Here is an 18180-nt window from a genome sequence, read left to right as displayed (position 1 = left end):
TGTACACCTTCTCTTTGAAAACTCAATAAAAATGATTGATACACAAATCAGTACTTACTGATCGTTGTGATTGGTCCCCTTGGGCGACATCGCTGAGCCGTGCTGCACATCTGCATGTCAGCTTTGTGGGGAGGCGGAGGGGCAACGGACCGACGTGTGTGTGATGTCACGAGGCAGGCAGGAGAGCAGAGTGAACAATGCAATTGGCTGTCGGGGGGCACTGTACACTCGCCTGATTATCTTCCAAGATAGTCATAATCTGCCTCCTCGGCCGACTTTAGTCGTGTGTGTGTTCAAGCCTTGAGAGACAAGACCATCATGCCTTGTATATTATTGCATCTATCTACATTCCAGCTTCACCTGCACAACGTAATTTAAACTACTTTTGTAAATCAAACAATATATATGACTTGGTAGATCATGTTACTGTATTTCTAAATTTGTATAAAACAAACATGTAAATAAAGAATTCTCTGTACAAAGTGGAGCAGAATGTAAAATGTGTCTGAGAAAAAAAGCAAAGTATGTCTTGTTTTACTTTCTACAGCATACAACGTTCTCTTCTGATGTGAAAGACCTTACTAAAAGAATCCGCACTGTACTTATGGCCACAGCGCAGATGAAGGAGCATGAGAATGATCCGGAGATGCTTGTAGACCTGCAATACAGCCTGGCCAAGTCCTATGCCAGCACCCCTGAACTCAGAAAGACCTGGTTAGACAGTATGGCCAGGATTCATGTCAAGCATGGAGACTTGTCAGAGGTACCAAAACATTTATCTTCTAGAGAAATATGAGTTCATTTTCTGTGCTACAGACAAACTTGATTCTAAATGCTCATGCGTAGGAAATATGCTTATTGCAAACTCCTTAGAGAGGAAAACCTTTATTTTTGTTCTCCAATTTTAAATCTGTTTTGCCACTGTCCATTATTTTGCGAAGAATCGTCCAAAGGATTAAATAATTGTGATCGGATTGGCAAAAAATGCCAGTGAACTCTGTTGGTGTTCCCAATCGACTGCAAATGAATCTAAAAATGTTTGTTCAACTGCAAATTTGTTGATAAGAAATGGAAGTTACCATATGCCATAGGAGCCCGCGATGTGATGCAGGACATCGCTGGAGGATTGATTGAGGCTCGGTGACTATTTAGTGTCTAGGCAAACCCCCCAGAACACCTCAAAAAAGGGTCCCCGTCATCTAGCAGGCATCCCGGTTAGTTGAGACTTCCAGTTGTCTGAATAAATACTCACTGCAGACCAGCTATCCAGAATCTGCTACTATAAAAGCAGAAGTCTTAGTTTACAAAAAAATTGCATCATTGTGTAGTCACATACATCATGTAGAGGCTCCCCTGAATGTAAGTGTGCAAAGTGTTAATTGATTTTGCAGTTTGGCTATACCCCCTTTAGCGCCTCCATTTTGCCCTACTTTAGTGTCATCAGTTGAGGAGATGAGCCTGGATTCTGTGTTAGCTAGATTTGTGAACACAGGAATAACTGTAGAGCTGTTGCCCCAAAAAATCATGATCAGAACTTTGTACTGTTTACTAAATGGAAAATCATATAACCAGAATGTCGTATTACAAGTAATAAAGTTGCAATGTGTTTACATAATGCTAGTGGTGTAAAGTAATTAAGGTTTCTTCACTTGGGGAAAAAAACACTTTTAGCAAAAGGAAACATTTGCTTGTTATGTGCAAATGTTTGCTTAGAATGCAGAGGCAATGTGTGCTGTGTGTAATCAGTTGTCATGTGCTGTCTCTTCTCTGGTCTTGTAGGCAGCGATGTGTTATGTACACGTGGCAGCACTGGTAGCAGAATACCTCACGAGGAAAGGTGAGTCTATATCAGTGATGGGTGCTGTTAGGTCATATCACTGTGCTTTTATAACTTAGGGATTTAGATAATAGCTATTTTAACTCCTTTCAATGAACATAATACATTTTTTTTTTTTTTTGTTAAATGACAGAACACTGCACTCTCAGGGAGTTTTCTATTTGCATGTTAGATTAAAACCAAAAAAATTGAACATGGCAGATTATTTTTTTTTATATATATTTATTTTATTGAAGCAGTTAAAGACAAAATAACAGTGGCAGCTGCAGAAATATGCACTAGAAACAGGCAGTATTGTTACAGAAGTATTTGCGGTGTACAGTATTTTTCTGAATTGAATTAACTCAAAAACCAGGAACCTCTAATGTCCTAAATGGGGCTGATCAAGGGAGAACATTTTCAAAATGTTCTTGGAACAGTGTCTCAAATATAAATATTCTGTAATGTTCTGTCTAACCTCACTCAACACACGCACACACACACACACACACACACACAAGCACACACATGCACACACACATCTGCACAGTCTCCCAACTGTTTGGCAAACATACAGTAGAGTTTGGAGTCCAATATGTCTGGTGAATAATATAGAATTAAATGAAACAGATTTGTGCTGCAGTGGACGATAACTGGACAGTCAGAAATCTTCCCATTTGTTAGGTTGAAGGACTGTCACTAAGCTCCCATTTGGCAACTCCCAAAACCTCTTGATGTTCAATTTTTGCATTCAGAAGATGAGTATACAAGTAAAATGTATAATTCCCTGAGCCCTCTGAGTTCTAAGGACCCCAATCAGGGGGTAGTTAGTGAGGTAGTTAGTGAGTACCAGATTGTCTAATCTGAAATGCTCTGAGTACTGCAGAGCCAGGCACCTGGTGCCTACTAATTTCTTCCATGGAAAGAATACAGTTACAATACGATACAATACAATAACATTTGTAAAGCGCTTTTCTCCCATAGGACTCAAAGCGCATAGTTGTGTCTCAGATTAATACAGGGTTGCAGGCTGGGTTGTGTTACAGAGGAGATAGTCAGATGTTCATGAATGCCAGACTGAAGTGGTAGGTTTTCAGTTTAGACTTAAATGCTTCCAGGGATGGAGCTGTCCTGATTGGGTGTGGCAGGAAGTGTAGGGGCAGCATGACAAAAGGCTCTGTCTCCAAAGGTTTTGTGGTGGACTCTGGGGGTGACCAAGGTGTTACTTACTTTTGATCTAAGATTGTGGGGGTTGTGATGCAGTTGCAACAAGTCCTTCAGGTATCCAGGGCCCAGATTGTGCAAGGATTTGAATGTCAGTAAGCCAATCTTAAACAGAATTCTCCATTTTATCGGTAGCCAGTGGAGTGAGCACAGGGTTGGTGTTATATGACAATGGCGCGGTTCGCGCATTAACAGCCTTGCGGCGGCATTTTGTACTAATTGCAGGTGGCGTAAGTCTTTTTTATGCAGGCCTGTGTAGAGGACGTTGCAGTAGTCCAACCTTGATGTGACGAAGGCATGAACTAGAATTGGAAGATCCTCTGAAGGAATTAGGTGTTTAATCCTTGCAATATTCCTTAGATGAAAGAAGTAATGTTTCACAACAGCTGAGATTTGATTCCTGAAGCTTAATTTCCCATCAATCAGTACTCCCAGGCTGCGCACACAGTCTGAGTTGTTCAGGTCTGAGCTCTCTATCCTTAGCGGTGTTGGTTGGGGCTGCTTTGCTGTTGAGCCCTGGCCCTCGATAACAAGAACCTCAGTTTTGTCAGCACTAAGTTTTAGCCAATTATTATTCATCCACTCCTGAAGCTCAGCTAAGCATGCGTTTATTTGTGGAGTAGGGTCTGTGACGCCAGGTTTGAATGACAAATATAGCTGGGTGTCATCAGCATAGCAATGATATGTCAGGCCATGTTTTTGTATGATTTCTCCAAGTGGCAGCATGTATATGGTGAAAAGTAAAGGGGATAATATTGCGCCCTGAGGTACACCGTATTTTAGTGGTACAGGGTTGGAGAGCAAGGGCCCTAAGGCTACCCTTTGTGTTCTGTCAGCCAGGAAGGAGTTGAACCACCGGAGAACAATGCCATCTATGCCACAGTACTCTTGTAGCCTGTTGAGCAAGATTTCATGATCGACTGTGTCAAAAGCCGCTGAGAGGTCAAGCAAAATCAGGATGGAACATTGACCTTTGTCTCTTGCAAAGAGCAGATCATTGCAAATCTGGGTGAGGGCGGTTTCACAGCTGTGATATTTCCTGAAGCCAGATTGAAGAGGGTCAAGGATGTTGTTTCTGGAGAGCCTGGCTGCCTTCAAGTTGGAGGTAGACAGCCTTTTCAATAACTTTTCCCAGAAAGGGGAGATTTGAGACAGGTCTGTAGCTGTTTAGAGCATCTGGGTCTAAGGATGGTTTCTTGAGTAGTGGCCTGACGATTGCTTCTTCCAGAGTAGAGGGAAACCACCTTTCTTGTAAGGAACCGTTGACTATTTTGTGGAATACCGGTGTAAATAGTTCAGGGCATTTCAACATGAACTTAGTGGGGCCAGGGGCCAGATCGCAGGTAGTCTGGCAAAGGTTTGAGAGGATATCCAAGATGTCTTTTTCAGTGATTACCTTAAAATCAGACCATGGTGGTAGGCTATTTTTGCACCTGTTATATGGCTCTGCATGGGTTTCTGGGACTGTGAATTGAATGGCAGATCGTATGGAGGAGACTTTGTCTGAGAAGAAGTGGGCAAATTTCTCGCACAGTTCCTGTGAAGGTCTGATGCTGGATTTCCTGCAAGATGGATTGCAGAGACTGTCAACCGTGCTGAAGAGTTGAACAGGTCTGTTGGCTGCATTTGCAATTTCGTGAGACCGGAGTAAGGACTTCTTTTTGTTAATCATCGTTTGATATTTTTTCAAGTGAGCAATTAGGGAGAGTTTGTCATCAGGGGACTGATGTTTGCGCCACCTTCGTTCCAGTCTGCGTCCCTGTTTCTTTAGTTCCTTTATAGAGTTGTCAAACCAGCGAGCGTGATGTAATGGTGCGGAACATTTAATCTTTAGGCTGGTTTCACACCAGGACGTTGCGTTAGAGGGGACGTTAAGGTCGCATAACGTGCCCCTAACGCAATGCCTGGTGGTGTTGGAGCAGGACGCTACCAAGAGCCGCGTTAGAAGCAGCTCTTGGTGCGCCTGCTCTGTCGGAGGCACTGCGGAGAACACGTGAGCGGAGCTCTCCGCATCACGTGGTCCCGCCAGCCAATCAGCGGCCGCTCCAAGAAGAAAACACTGCAAGTGCAGTGAATATTAAGTAGCCATGTGCCTGGCTACGTAGCGGCCTCTCCCCGCCTCCTCTCCGCCCCCAAAATAAAAAAACCCCACCCGTACTAAGCATGTGCAAGCAGTCTAACGCGGCTCTGCCGCTTAGAAAGTACTGCATGCAGTACGTTGTCTGGTGGCACAGCGTTACTATGTAACACAACGTGGGCACTGTGAACAGCCCATTGATTTTTCATTGCTGTGCGGTGGGCTGCGTTACAGGCTGCTCTAACGTGCGCCTGTAACGTCCCACTGTAAAACCAGCCTTAAGGGAGCTATGCCGTCAAAAGCGGCTGAGACATCGTGGTTATATTTAAGGACCGTGGATTCAAGGCCTAAGTTGTGATCTGTCAGTCCGTCTAGATTGAGGCTGTTCTGAAGGTGTTGGGGTGTCAAACCTTTCAAGGAAGGATAATTTATTAGTTCTTTCACTTGGTGTTTTGTAGCCGGTGCTGTAAAGGAGAAGTGGACAGTGTGGTGGTCTGACCAAACTACTGGATCAATTTCCACATTGGATATTAGGAGTTATAAACAGACACAACCTGTGATAGTATGACCACCCCTCATGGTTTCATGTAGAGCAAACAAGTGAGGGAGTGAGGCATTGGACCACAGAAGAGTTCCTGGGGGATAGTCCCTATATTTATATACTGTCTTGCTTAGTCTCCATATGAGGTGGAAGTCCAGAAGAGCCAGCCTCCCCTCAAGAATGGAAGATTCTAATAGCAATAAGGATAACGTGGTAATATAAATCGTGTATAGAAGCAAAATGATGGACGGATAACTTTTTCCCATGGGATAAATGTATTTGCCAGTTATAGCGCAACCAGCTTCCTCTCTGCATGACCGCATTTAGCTAGTAGACAGGTCAACCAGGTGTAAGATGTGACCATATTAACCCCAAAATAAGAACAATAATAATTGTCTGACTTAATTTCCTGGTATTCCTGCACTGCAGTAGAAATCATGAGGTTAATTCATAAAACTTTCTCATGAATTATTTCGCCTTACCTGGTTTTCACTCTACCTATGTAATACGTTTGAAGCACCTAGCAAGCAATAAGTACTAAATATAGGGCAAGAAAACTAAAGTTAACCAGCAGCAACTTTTTTGGAGTAATTGTTTTAGCTTGGCATGTTTTGGAAATGTATTTTATAGATAATGTGAGATATACGCTATGTTGGCAAAATATTAGCATGCCTGCCTTTACACTCACATGACATTTAAAGACATTGCATTCTTAATCCAAAGGCTTTTAATATGGAGTTCGGCCACATTCTACAGCCATAAGAACTTCAGCCCTTCTGGGAAGGCTTTCAGGAATGTGCCTATGGGAATATTTTACCATGAGTGTATGTGGGGTTAAGCAATGATGTTGGATGAGAGGGCCTGCCTTGAAATCTCTGCTCTAATTCACCCTAAAGGAGTTCTGTTGGGTGGAGGTCAGGGCTTTGTGCAGGCCAGTCAAGTTTCTTCACACTAAACTCTCTCATCTATGTCTTTATGGAAATTGCTTTGATGCAGAGTCACGTTAGAACAGGAAAGGGCCATCTCCAAACTGTTTCCGTGAAGTTGTGAGCATAAAGTTGTCCGAAATTATAAAAATGAATGCGTGTATGGCTAGCTTTACTCTTCAACAGAGTATTTGTGCTTGTGCCTCTGATAGGGACATGGTCCTTCTACTCTCAGAAAAACAATAGAGATGGGAAGAGGCCCTGCAATTTGCCTGATTCATATCCACAAAAGCAGCCAGCTGGCAGTCAACCACAGGACTCAGACATCAGCTCATATTATATTCATAATTTGTGTAAAAGGATAGTATACTACTGCGATAACATCTTTGATGATATTAGACAATGTACAATAAATTCATAAGGGGATTATACATTTGGCTTGCTTCCAGTATTGATAGTTTTTCAAGTCAATACAAGCTAATCCTTTAACCTTTTGACGACCAGCTAACGCCGATTGGCGTAAACTGGTCGTCTGCGGGTTACCATGGAAACGGCCGCTCGATCGAGCGGCCTTTTCATGTCAGTTCACGGAGGGTGTCTCCGTGAACAGCCGGAGAGCCGCTGATCGCGGCTCGCCGGCAAAATGTAAACAGGCGGGGAAGAAATCCCCGCTGTTTACATCATACGGCGCTGCTGCGCAGCAGCGACGTAAAACAGATTGGCGATCCCCGGCCTCTGATTGGCCGGGGATCGCCGGCATATGATAGGCTGAAGCCTATCCTGTAATGCGCAGGATGGAAATCCGTCCTGCGCCGCTCACAGGGGGAGGGAGAGGGACGGAGCGCCGAAAACGCTGCGGAGGGGGGCTTTGACAGCCCCCCCCCCACAAAGCGCAGCAAGCCGGCGGCGATCAGACCCCCCCAGCAGGACATCCCCCTAGTGGGGAAAAAAGGGGGGTAGTCTGATTGCCAAGGCTCACTCCTGATCGGTGCTGCGGGCTGGAGAGCCCACGTAGCACCGATCAGTGCAGAAAGCCCTGGTCGGCAAGTGGTTAATAATTCACACATGCAGCATTACACCAGAGAATGTTTGGTTTGATTATTGAAACTTTTGCTTCATTTAAAGACTAGTATGGACTGAAAACTATAAGGCTAGGTTCACACTCCGATTGCAAAATGGAATATTGCTTTACATTTTTTAAACAGTTTTTCCAGCTATTGCATCTTGTTCTTCTAATTCGGGGCGAATGAGAATGGCATCACGATCGATCCTGAAATGTTGTATGCAGCACAATTGCAATTCTTTACAAATCGTAAACGCTGCAGTGAGAATGGTCCCATAGGGATACAGTGTTACAGCACTTTGCTGATCACTGATAAGCTCCAACTTGCCACTAACAGCGAGGAAACCTCAACCTAATGTGTGTGCATATATGTTTATACATAATAAAATGTTTCCTTAATGTATAACTCCACTTTTGCTTGTACAAAACATTTGTTATTTGAATTGCAAATGGTATAACAAATAGTTAGAAATATTTGCTGATTTCTGCATTTGACCAAGCAATGCACTGCAGAAACATTCTGGCAAGAACAGTCAGGGGGGAGTGATTGGTGCATCCCCTCAGACATGTACACTTCTATCTGCAATGGATAGGTAATTCCAGCAACCCAGAGGCACTCTGTCCTTGGTTCTGGACACATCTCTGGCACTGTATTTGGCTGGGTTGGGAAGTGGGTGTGTTGGGAAGTGGGTGTTAGACCCATGAAAACGCATTGCCTGTGCATAATTGAACTTCATGTGTGTATGAATGTGTCGTTATAGAGGTAAGCCATCTCACCCTTTATTATTTTCGCTGTTTTTAACACAGTTTTATCTGTCATGGTGCACCTCTCCCCCTTTGTGTTGTATACTAAAAATGTGATTCCCTATTTACTGCAGAGTTTACAACATACTCTGAACCAGTAACATAAAAGAAACTTGTGAACTGTGGAAAGCTTGCTATATCATACTGCATAGTGTTGCTTTGGTCTCAAGCAAACTTATGGCCACTTAGTAACAGTATTGGAAACTTATAGCAGCTGCAGATTGGAATGGAAAGGTAGTTTTTAATTACATTGAATTAATAAATGGTTTTGTGGCATCGAGCTGCTAGATCATTTTTAGGCTGAAACGGAATTAACAATGTAACAAACTTTTTCAGATGATCTCAAATACCTGTCTTACTGCTGTTTATTAATTTTTGTCCTTTGTGGGTGTTCCAGGAATGTTCAGGCAGGGCTGCTCAACATTCAGAGTTATCACTCCAAATATTGATGAAGAAGCTTCTATGATGGAAGACGTTGGGATGCAGGATGTCCACTTTAATGAGGTAATTTTGGGGCAGATATAGATTTCTTCAAGCAAATTGCACCTCGTCCCAGTCCAGCTTGAAAAGAGTGACTTGATTTACCTGCATTGTTTCCACAATGCTCAATTAAACAGTCTGAACCCGATCCTGTTCCCCATCCTGTTCATTATTAGGAACTGTAAAGGTGCCCATTAACAGTACAATTTTTGTGAACCATTTCATATCAAATATAATTTCATATTATATCAAATGAGTCAAATGAACACTATAAAGAAAAAATTAGCAGTTGTTCATAATTAAAAATGATCAGATAGTCGATCATATATATCTAGTTTGTCCATATGCCAGGCAGATTTTTATGATCCAGACCTCTTGCACACTACGTGCGATCCCTATTTTTTAATACGATCCAATTTTTTATTCCGATTAAAAAAACGTAGCAGCATGCAGTTTTTTTTTTTAAAAAGTACTGCATGCTGCTACATTTTTTAATCGGAATAAAAAATCAGATCGTATAAAAAAATCAGAATCGCATGTAGTGTGCAAGAGGCCTGAATCTGTTCTGGTCAAGTTTCCACTACAGTAGAATTTCGTTATAGTAAATATAGAAAACTCAGTCCTCAGGTCCCAGTAACTGCGTCTGTATAGATATACAGTATAATGTTTGACCAATTCTGATATAGTAAACTTTCTGATATAGTAAACTACTTTCCCTGGTCTCTTGGAGTTTACTATAAAGGGATTCAACTATTCATAAAAATTGTGCTGTTAATTGGAACCTTTAGTCTTCTGAAGTTTTAAAGATCAGGAGCTGCTGTGGGCACTTCGCAAACCCAGAGTAGACCAAAGATGCGTACACACTTCCCATTTTAAGTGGCCAATTTCACCACTTCCATATAGGTAGAGGGACAACATATTTTGAATACTTTGAACAGATTGTGTAAGTAAGCTCTTATACTCCACAGAAGTGGTGAAACTGGTCATTCAAGATTGGATGTGTGCACTTGGCTAAGTATCGTGGAACTGATATATTTACAGATGTTAGCTAGGCACTTTTTCCTGTGCAGGTTGGCACATGGGGCCTGATTCATTCAGGTCGGCACATAGGACCCGATCCTTACCCATGGGAGGGTATCATTAAACAGAGAACAAGATGGTTATCAGCATGGAGACGCTCTCTATATTCTTTTCAGTCGGCTAGGTTAAATGTGTGTTTGCACTGGGCAGTGATAATGTGTTCTGAATAAGAGCTTCATGGTTCATTAAATTATTTCCCAAAATATGTCAGCTGTTGCAATTATTTTAAACCTGTTTTCTCTTTTGTTTTAATCTCTTTGTAATGATTGCTTGTGTTTTTTTTCCTTCCTGTAATACAACAACACTGCAGTATCTCTTCATCTGTGTTAAGTGAAAAGTAGTTATATTTTTGCAGGTAGGGCTCACCCCCGTTATGGTTCTTTGACCTGTGGCTACTGTTTGGAGAGCTATCTGGCAGGCATTTCACCAGTCAAAGAGCAAACTAGACAGATAGATTAGGAAAGTTGGAAAAGTTTGTTGTATATCTTTTTTTTTTTTTTAAATAAAAGGTATAAAACACAGAAGTAAATCTTTTTAATTGCTCAGTCTATTAAAACATAATTAATTTATTCTTTTTTTTACATGTCACAGCATGACACAGAAACCACAAGGGCTTGTTCACACTTTTTTTTTTTACGCACTGTGCAAAGCTGTGTGAAAATGAATTGCAGCTGATAGCTTATGTTAATCAATGGCCTCACTCGCTTCGAAATGCATTTTTCTGATCGTACCTCACCCCTTCTAAACCATAAATAATAAAAAAAAAAATAGAGCAGAAGTTTTTCTGTAGATTCTGTCTAGCCACAAGTGACTATTGGTATGCATATACACATACAACTTCACGTGTCAAAAAACACACAAGTGGTAATAACCGTGAAGGAGGCCTAATACCTGGTACACGCCATACAAGTTTACTGTATTGTCATTCTATAATTTCCAGCACGTCCGATCTGCTTCCAATCAAAAAAGTAATTAATTTTTCCCACAATCCTTCAGGGCAAGGTGAGACGCAGCTCCACCCAACACAGGAACAAGCAGCACTTCCCCTATAAAACAATCACATGGTTAGTCCACTCTCAGTGCTGTTTGTTCCTGCGTCCAGGCAGGTCAGCATCTCCCCTGGGAGTTGGATCTGTGTGCTGGGCTGCAGGTTAAATTCCTTAAGGGTGGCTGAGACTGTGGAACCGAGGCAGTCTGGCCGTTTACCCCATGCTGGAATCTGTGCGGGTAACCTACCTTTCTTTCCCAGATGGTTGGGAGGCAAGTGTGGAAGGCGCGAGGTCTCCTGGTCTGTCGTTTTGCGGAGGTGGCGGGGATAAAAAGGTGAGAGGCAAGCTGAGAGCGGTACTGTGGCGGTGTTCATGCGACCTCGAGGTCGCATCCCTCTTCCGCTATGCGTAACTTCCGGCGGGTATGCTGGAGTACGCTCTTTATGCCAATCGTCTCCATGATCCTTGCTCCCCGCCCACCGTAGACGTCATAGGCGGGTTGTATAAGGGAGAAGCGCGGGCTGTAATGGCGGCTGCAGAGGAGACGGCGTTTTGTGTTGCACATAAACATGTCAACAACAGACAAGACGGACATCGCCTCAGCCGCCCAGAAGGTGAGATAGCTGGGTTAATCTCTTTCTGTGGCACCTCATGCTTTTTACTGTATGCAAGATACGAGGTTTGGATAAAAGCAGATATTATAATGTTACTTTTTAAACAGCATGTTCTTTCTGTGCATAGAATATGTTTGTGTTTATATTGCAGGCAAAAACAGGAGTGTCTTCAGACAGACCTAAGCCTCCTACATACAAAAGATGCCCTGTTTGTAACATTAAGATCCCTTTGCCATATGCAAAAACTTTATGTCAATTATGTATGGAAAAGGTGTTAGGCGAACAGCCTAGTTCCTCTATTCAGGACACTTTGCAGGCTTTCAGAGAAGAAATCAATGCATCTCTGGCCTCATTTAAATCCTCCCTGACAGAGGCTGGTACATCTACTGCAAAAGAGGTTTTTATACCTACTTTGCCAGAGAAAGACGGGCAGGATCAGATAGAGGGTCAGAATAGTTCAGAGGAATCTGATTCCAGGGAACTAGAGTCTGACATATCTTCAAGGTTTAAGTTCCGCATTGAAGATACTGAGACACTAATTGCAGCAATTAATGATACTTTAGAGTTAAATAAAGAGGTAGCTTCCACATTGTCACTACATGATCAATTGTACAAGGGTATGGAAGAGAAGGAAGGCCTAGTGTTTCCGGTGCACAAATCGATTACTCAATCAATTGTGAAAGAAAGTCTAAACCCGTTTATGAAAAAGAAAAAATTCAGAATGGAGTCAATTTTTTCAATAAGGGATCTTTTGTTTCCAGGAGCCTTTATGGCGTCTCTAGATCTCAGAGACGCATATTGGCATGTTCCAATTCACTCGCAATCTCAGAGGTTTCTAAGGTTTGCGGTAAAGGTAAACGGAGTTGTAACACATTACCAATTCGTTTGCCTCCCGTTTGGGATCACATCTGCTCCAAGAATCTTTACAAAGGTTCTGGGAGAGGCATTAATCCCGTTGAGACAAAGAGCAGTGCAAATCATCCCTTATCTGGACGACTTATTGATCTTGGGAAGTTCAGTTCAACAACTGAAGGATCATTTAGAAATCGTCTCAGATCATCTAAAATCTCTTGGATGGATTATAAATTCGGAAAAATCCATGTTGGTACCAAACCAGGAGACTTTGTTTTTAGGAATGATGGTAAATTCAATAAAACAAATGATTTTTCTGCCTCCAGAAAAAGTAATGAATCTAGGATTGGCGGTCCAGTCCTTAATAAACAATCCAGAAGTATCTCTACGAGAGATTTCTCGAGTATTGGGTATGATGTCATCAACAATTGTGGCAGTACCTTGGGCTCTGACACATATCAGACCTCTGCAGAAGTGTCTGTTGGAAAATTGGGACGGTCGTCCTCAAACATTAGATTTCAGGATTACAATTCCACAAATGGTTGTGTCATCTCTTCCTTGGTGGTTGGAGGAATCCAATCTGAAGAAGGGAAGGCTTTGGAAGGAACCTGTAGAGAAAGTCCTAACCACGGATGCAAGTGCGTGGGGATGGGGAGCTCATATGGGTCACAGAGCATTACAGGGAAGGTGGACCAAGTGGGAATCCCAAAAATCATCAAATTTGAGAGAATTAAGAGCAGTGAAACTAGCTCTAATTCAGATACAGGACGAGATTGCGCAGAGTCATGTATTGGTCCAATCGGACAACGTGACAGCTGTGGCGTTTATAAACAAGCAGGGAGGTACAAGATCCCAGTTATTACAGGAAGAGGCAGAACAGATTTTTTCATGGGCAGAAAAGAACATATCGTCATTGAAAGCAGTACACCTCAAGGGTACTTTGAATGTGGAAGCAGACAAGCTGAGTCGGAACCAAGTGTTATCCTCAGAGTGGGCTCTCAACAAGGAGATCTTTGCTCAAATAATAGGGAAGTGGGGGCTTCCGGATGTGGACCTGCTAGCCACAGAAGAAAATACTCAGGTTCAGAAGTTCTTTTCTCTGAATCCAATGGATCACTGTCTAGCAGTAAATGCCTTCAATCAGAGCTGGGATTTCCCGCTTCTATACGCATTTCCTCCACTGAAGCTGATACCAGCGGTACTCAGCAAATGGAGATCTTGTCGAAACCGGCTACTAGTGATTGCTCCCTTTTGGCCAAGGAGGAGTTGGTTCGCAACATTGAAATCCTTGGCAGTGGAAGATCCGTGGATACTTCCGAGCAGACCGGATTTATTGTGTCAGGGCCAACTTTGGCATCCGAATCCGGATCATTTGAAACTAGCAGTATGGATCCTGAATTGAAGTTGCTTAGAGGTTTGGGAGTATCAGACAAGGTAGCGTCTACTTTGATCAGTAGTCGCAAGGAGGTGACCAGAAAAATATATCTTAAGTATTGGAGAACATTCCATTCTTGGCTGAAAGGTTCAAGATTTAAAAGTTTGTCAGTCCCTGCTGTCTTGGAGTTCCTTCAAGACGGATGGGATAAGAGTATTTCTCTCAGTACATTGAAAGTACAGATTGCAGCGCTATCTGCTTTTTCAGGTTGGCCGTTATCTTCATCTCCATTGATTATAAGATTTTTCAAGGCCTTGTCTAGGAAGTCTCCAATTTTTAAACCTTATGTATCCCCATGGGATTTATCTACAGTACTTAAGGGGTTATGTAAGGAACCCTTTGAACCCTTGGGCCTCGTTCACATCCGCTGCGCTGAAAAACGTGTTAAAGCGCATGGTAAAAAACGCATGCGCTTGTGCGCGCTTTAGTCCGCGTTTCTGTGCGTTGCGCTGCGCTTCTTTAAAGCACGTTTTGCTTACTGTAGCAGCAGTAGTTGTCAATAAAACTTTGTTTTTGTATGTAAATGTATTTTTTTCTCCAATTAGGGGTAAAAAACGCATGCGCTTCTATGCGCTTGTACGCGCTTCTATGCGCTAAAAAAGCGGACCCATTCACTTGCATTGCTGTGCGCTTTCCAGCTCAACGCACAGAAATGCCTGCAACACTACGTTTCTGTAACGCTGCTCAGCGCAGCACATAGATGTGAACCAGCTACATTTAGTTACATGGAAAAATCAATACCTTGCTGAACGCACAGGGCAGTGCGCTGTGGAAAGCGCACAGAAACGGCCCTGATGTGAACGAGGCCTTAGGGGATTGTTCTCTTAAATTGCTCACATTGAAAACAGTGTTTTTAGTGGCAATTACGTCGGCTAGAAGAATTAGTGAAATTCAAGCCTTGTCGGTGAAAAGTCCATATTTTCAGGATTTTCAAGATAGAATAGTATTACAAACAGATCCTAAGTTCTGTCCAAAGGTTATGACGAAATTTCATAGATCTCAAGAAATTGTGCTTCCTACGTTCTGTGTTAATCCGGGTTGTGAAAAAGAAAAGATTTTTCACACCTTGGATGTTAGGAGGTGTGTTTTGCAGTATTTAAAAAAGACGCCAGAGATTAGGAAGTCTGATTCCTTATTTATTTTATTTTCTGGTAAGACAGCGGGTCAGAGAGCTTCAAAGTCTTCTATTGCTAATTGGATAAAGTTAGCTGTTAGCGAAGCATATAAGGCAATGCAGTTAGATGCGCCAGCCTCATTTAAGGCCCATTCAACCAGAGCAGTGGCATCATCATGGGCAAATAATGCAGGGGCCTCGCCAGAGCAAATCTGCAAAGCGGCAACGTGGTCAAGTTTCTCAACTTTTATTCGCCATTACCGAATTGATGCAATGTCGGCTCATGACCAAGCGTTTGGAAGAAAGATTTTCCAAGCGGTGGTCCCACCCTAAGGTTGTATTACTTGTTAATCGTCTCACCTTGCCCTGAAGGATTGTGGGAAAAAATCAGAGTTAGTACCTGCTAACGCTGTTTTGAACAATCCTTCAGGGCAACGATCCAACCCGGGTGTTATTGTCTATGTCAGATAGTGGCACGTATGTGGGTTAGTGGAGGTTCACCTGTCGGGTACTTGGTATAAAAAGCACTGAGGGTGGACTAACCATGTGATTGTTTTATAGGGGAAGTGCTGCTTGTTCCTGTGTTGGGTAGAGCTGCGTCTCACCTTGCCCTGAAGTATTGTTCAAAACAGCGTTAGCAGGTACTAACTCTGATTTTTGTGCAGCACTAATCTCAAAATCAATCCCTTTCTCTATTGGAAGCAGATCAGGAAGACCAGAAATTATTGAACAACGGGTAATTTCCCATCAGATGGAAAAATTGGATTGTGTGTACCAGGCAATAAGGCACAAGTGTTGCACTAGCACTATAAAGTATAAAGGAATTACATCCTTCATAGTGTGTAAATGGAAGGCCATATACATCTATATATAGATACACTGTTCTTAAAACATGGCAAAAAAAATATATCTATACAGTGGGATGCGAAAGTTTGGGCAACCTTGTTAATCGTCATGATTTTTTTGTATAAATTGTTGGTTGTTACGATAAAAAATGTCAGTTAAATATATCATATAAGAGAGAGACACACAGTGATATTTGAGAAGTGAAATTAAGTTTATTGGATTTACAGAAAGTGTGCAATAATTGTTTAAACAAAATTAGGTAGGTGCATAAATTTGGGCACCACAAAAAAGAAATGAAATCAATATTTAATAGATCCTCCTTTTGCAGAAATTACAGCCTCTAAACGCTTCCTGTAGGTTCCAATGAGAGTCTGGACTCTGGTTGAAGGTATTTGGGACCATTCCTCTTTACAAAACATCTCTAGTTCATTCAAGTATGATGACTTCCGAGCATGGACAGCTCTCTTTAATTCACACCACTAATTTTAAGTTATATAGAAGTCTGGGGACTGAGATGGCCATTCCAGAATGTTGTACTTGTTCCTCTGTATGAATGCCTTAGTGGATTTTGAGCAGTGTTTAGGGTCGTTGTCTTGTTGAAAGACCCGGCGCAGCTTCAGCTTTGTCACTGATACTTGGACATTGGTCTCCAGAATCTGCTGATAGGCCTAGTGCACACCAGAGCGGTTCGGCTGCAGTTTGCGATCCGCTTGCGGGTGCGGATCTGCTAGGGTAATGTATTTCAATGGGCTGGTGCACACCAGAGCGGGAGGCGTTTTGCAGAAACGCATACTCCCGGGCTGCTGCAGATTTTGGATTGCGGATGCGTTTCTGCCTCAATGTTAAGTATAGGAAAAACGCAACCCGCTCTGAAAAACAGCACTTCAGAGCGGTTTGCCAGGCGTTTTTTGTTACAGTAGCTGTTCAGTAACAGCTTTACTGTAACAATACATGAAATCTACTATACCAAAACCGCAACACAAAACCGCAAAACGCTAGCTGAAACGCTGCAAAAGAGTTTCAAAATCTGCTAGCATTTTGCGGATCTGCTAGCGGTTTTTGGTGTGCACCAGGCCATACTGAGTGGAATCCATGCATCCCTCAACTTTGACAAGATTCTCAGTCTCTGCATTGGCCACACAGCCCCACAGCATGATGGAACCACCACCATATTTTACTGTAGGTAGCAGGTGTTTTTCTTGGAATGCTGTGTGTTTTTTCCTCCATGCATAAAGCCCCTTGTTATGGCCAAATAACTCAATTTTAGTTTCATCAGTCCACAGCACCTTATTCCAAAATGAAGCTGGCTTGTCCAAATGTGCTTTAGCATACCTCAAGCGGCTCTTTTTGTGCTGTGGGTGGAGAAAAGGCTTCCTCTGCATTACTCTCGCATACAGCATCTCCTTGTGTAAAGTGTGCCGAATGGTTGAACGAAGCACAGTGACTCCATCTGCAGCAAGATGATGTTGTAGGTCTTTGGTGCTGGTCTGTGGGTTGACTCTGGCTGTTCTCTCACCATTCATTGCTTCTATTTATCCGAGAAGCCTGTGGTCTTCCATTTCCTCAATATATTCCTAACTGTGGAAACAGACAGCTGAAATCTCTTGAGACAGCTTTCTGTATCCTTCCCCTAAACCATGAAGGTGAACAATCTTTATCTTCAGGTCATTTAAGAGTTGTTTTGAGACCCCCATGTTGCTACTCTTCAGAGAAAATTAAGAGGAGGGAAACTTACAATTGACCCCCTTAAATACTATTTCTCACAATTGGATTCACCTGTGTATGTAGGTCAGGGGTCACTGAGCTTACCAAGCCAATTTGAGCTTCGTTAATTAGTTCTAAAGGTTTTGGAATCAATAAAATGACAAATGTGCCCAAATGTATGCACCTGCCTAATTTTATTTTTATTATTGCACACTTTCTGTAAATTGTGTAAACTTTGTGTGTCTCCTATATGATATATTTAACTGACAATTTTTTTTTTTTTATCATAACAACCAACGATATATACAGGAAAATCATGACGATTAACATGGTTGCCCAAACTTTCGCAACCCACTATATATATATATATATATATATATATATATATATATATATATATATATATATATATATATATATATATATATATATATATATATATATAATGTATATGTAATTATTATTATTGATTTATAAAGTGCCAACATATTCCGTGGTGCTGTACAAATTAAGAAAAGAACATGGGGCACATAATACAGACAAATCAAATACACACACATATAGGTTTGGTTTTTTTTTAGCAATCTGATTGCTCAAATAAGCTTGTGTGCTGCA

The 18180-nt window shown here is 42.1% G+C and overlaps 1 protein-coding gene across 14 annotated transcripts in view; it reads left to right on the top strand.

Annotated features, from left to right (window-relative positions):
- The window catches only part of DOCK9 (dedicator of cytokinesis 9), a 414823-nt gene that overhangs the window by 350937 nt on the left and 45706 nt on the right, over positions 1-18180 (top strand). For all 14 annotated transcript variants that reach the window (XM_068267974.1, XM_068267970.1, XM_068267967.1 and 11 more), the window contains exons 43-45: positions 548-763; positions 1780-1837; positions 8849-8955. In XM_068267974.1, the coding sequence (XP_068124075.1) occupies positions 548-763; positions 1780-1837; positions 8849-8955 (381 nt within the window). The remainder of the gene's footprint in view (positions 1-547; positions 764-1779; positions 1838-8848; positions 8956-18180) is intronic.

This window comes from Hyperolius riggenbachi, chromosome 2 (assembly GCF_040937935.1).
Source record: "Hyperolius riggenbachi isolate aHypRig1 chromosome 2, aHypRig1.pri, whole genome shotgun sequence".
Lineage (NCBI taxonomy): Eukaryota > Metazoa > Chordata > Amphibia > Anura > Hyperoliidae > Hyperolius > Hyperolius riggenbachi.
The sequence above is the reverse complement of the archived record's forward strand: the minus strand, read 5'-3'. Positions and strand labels throughout refer to the sequence as shown.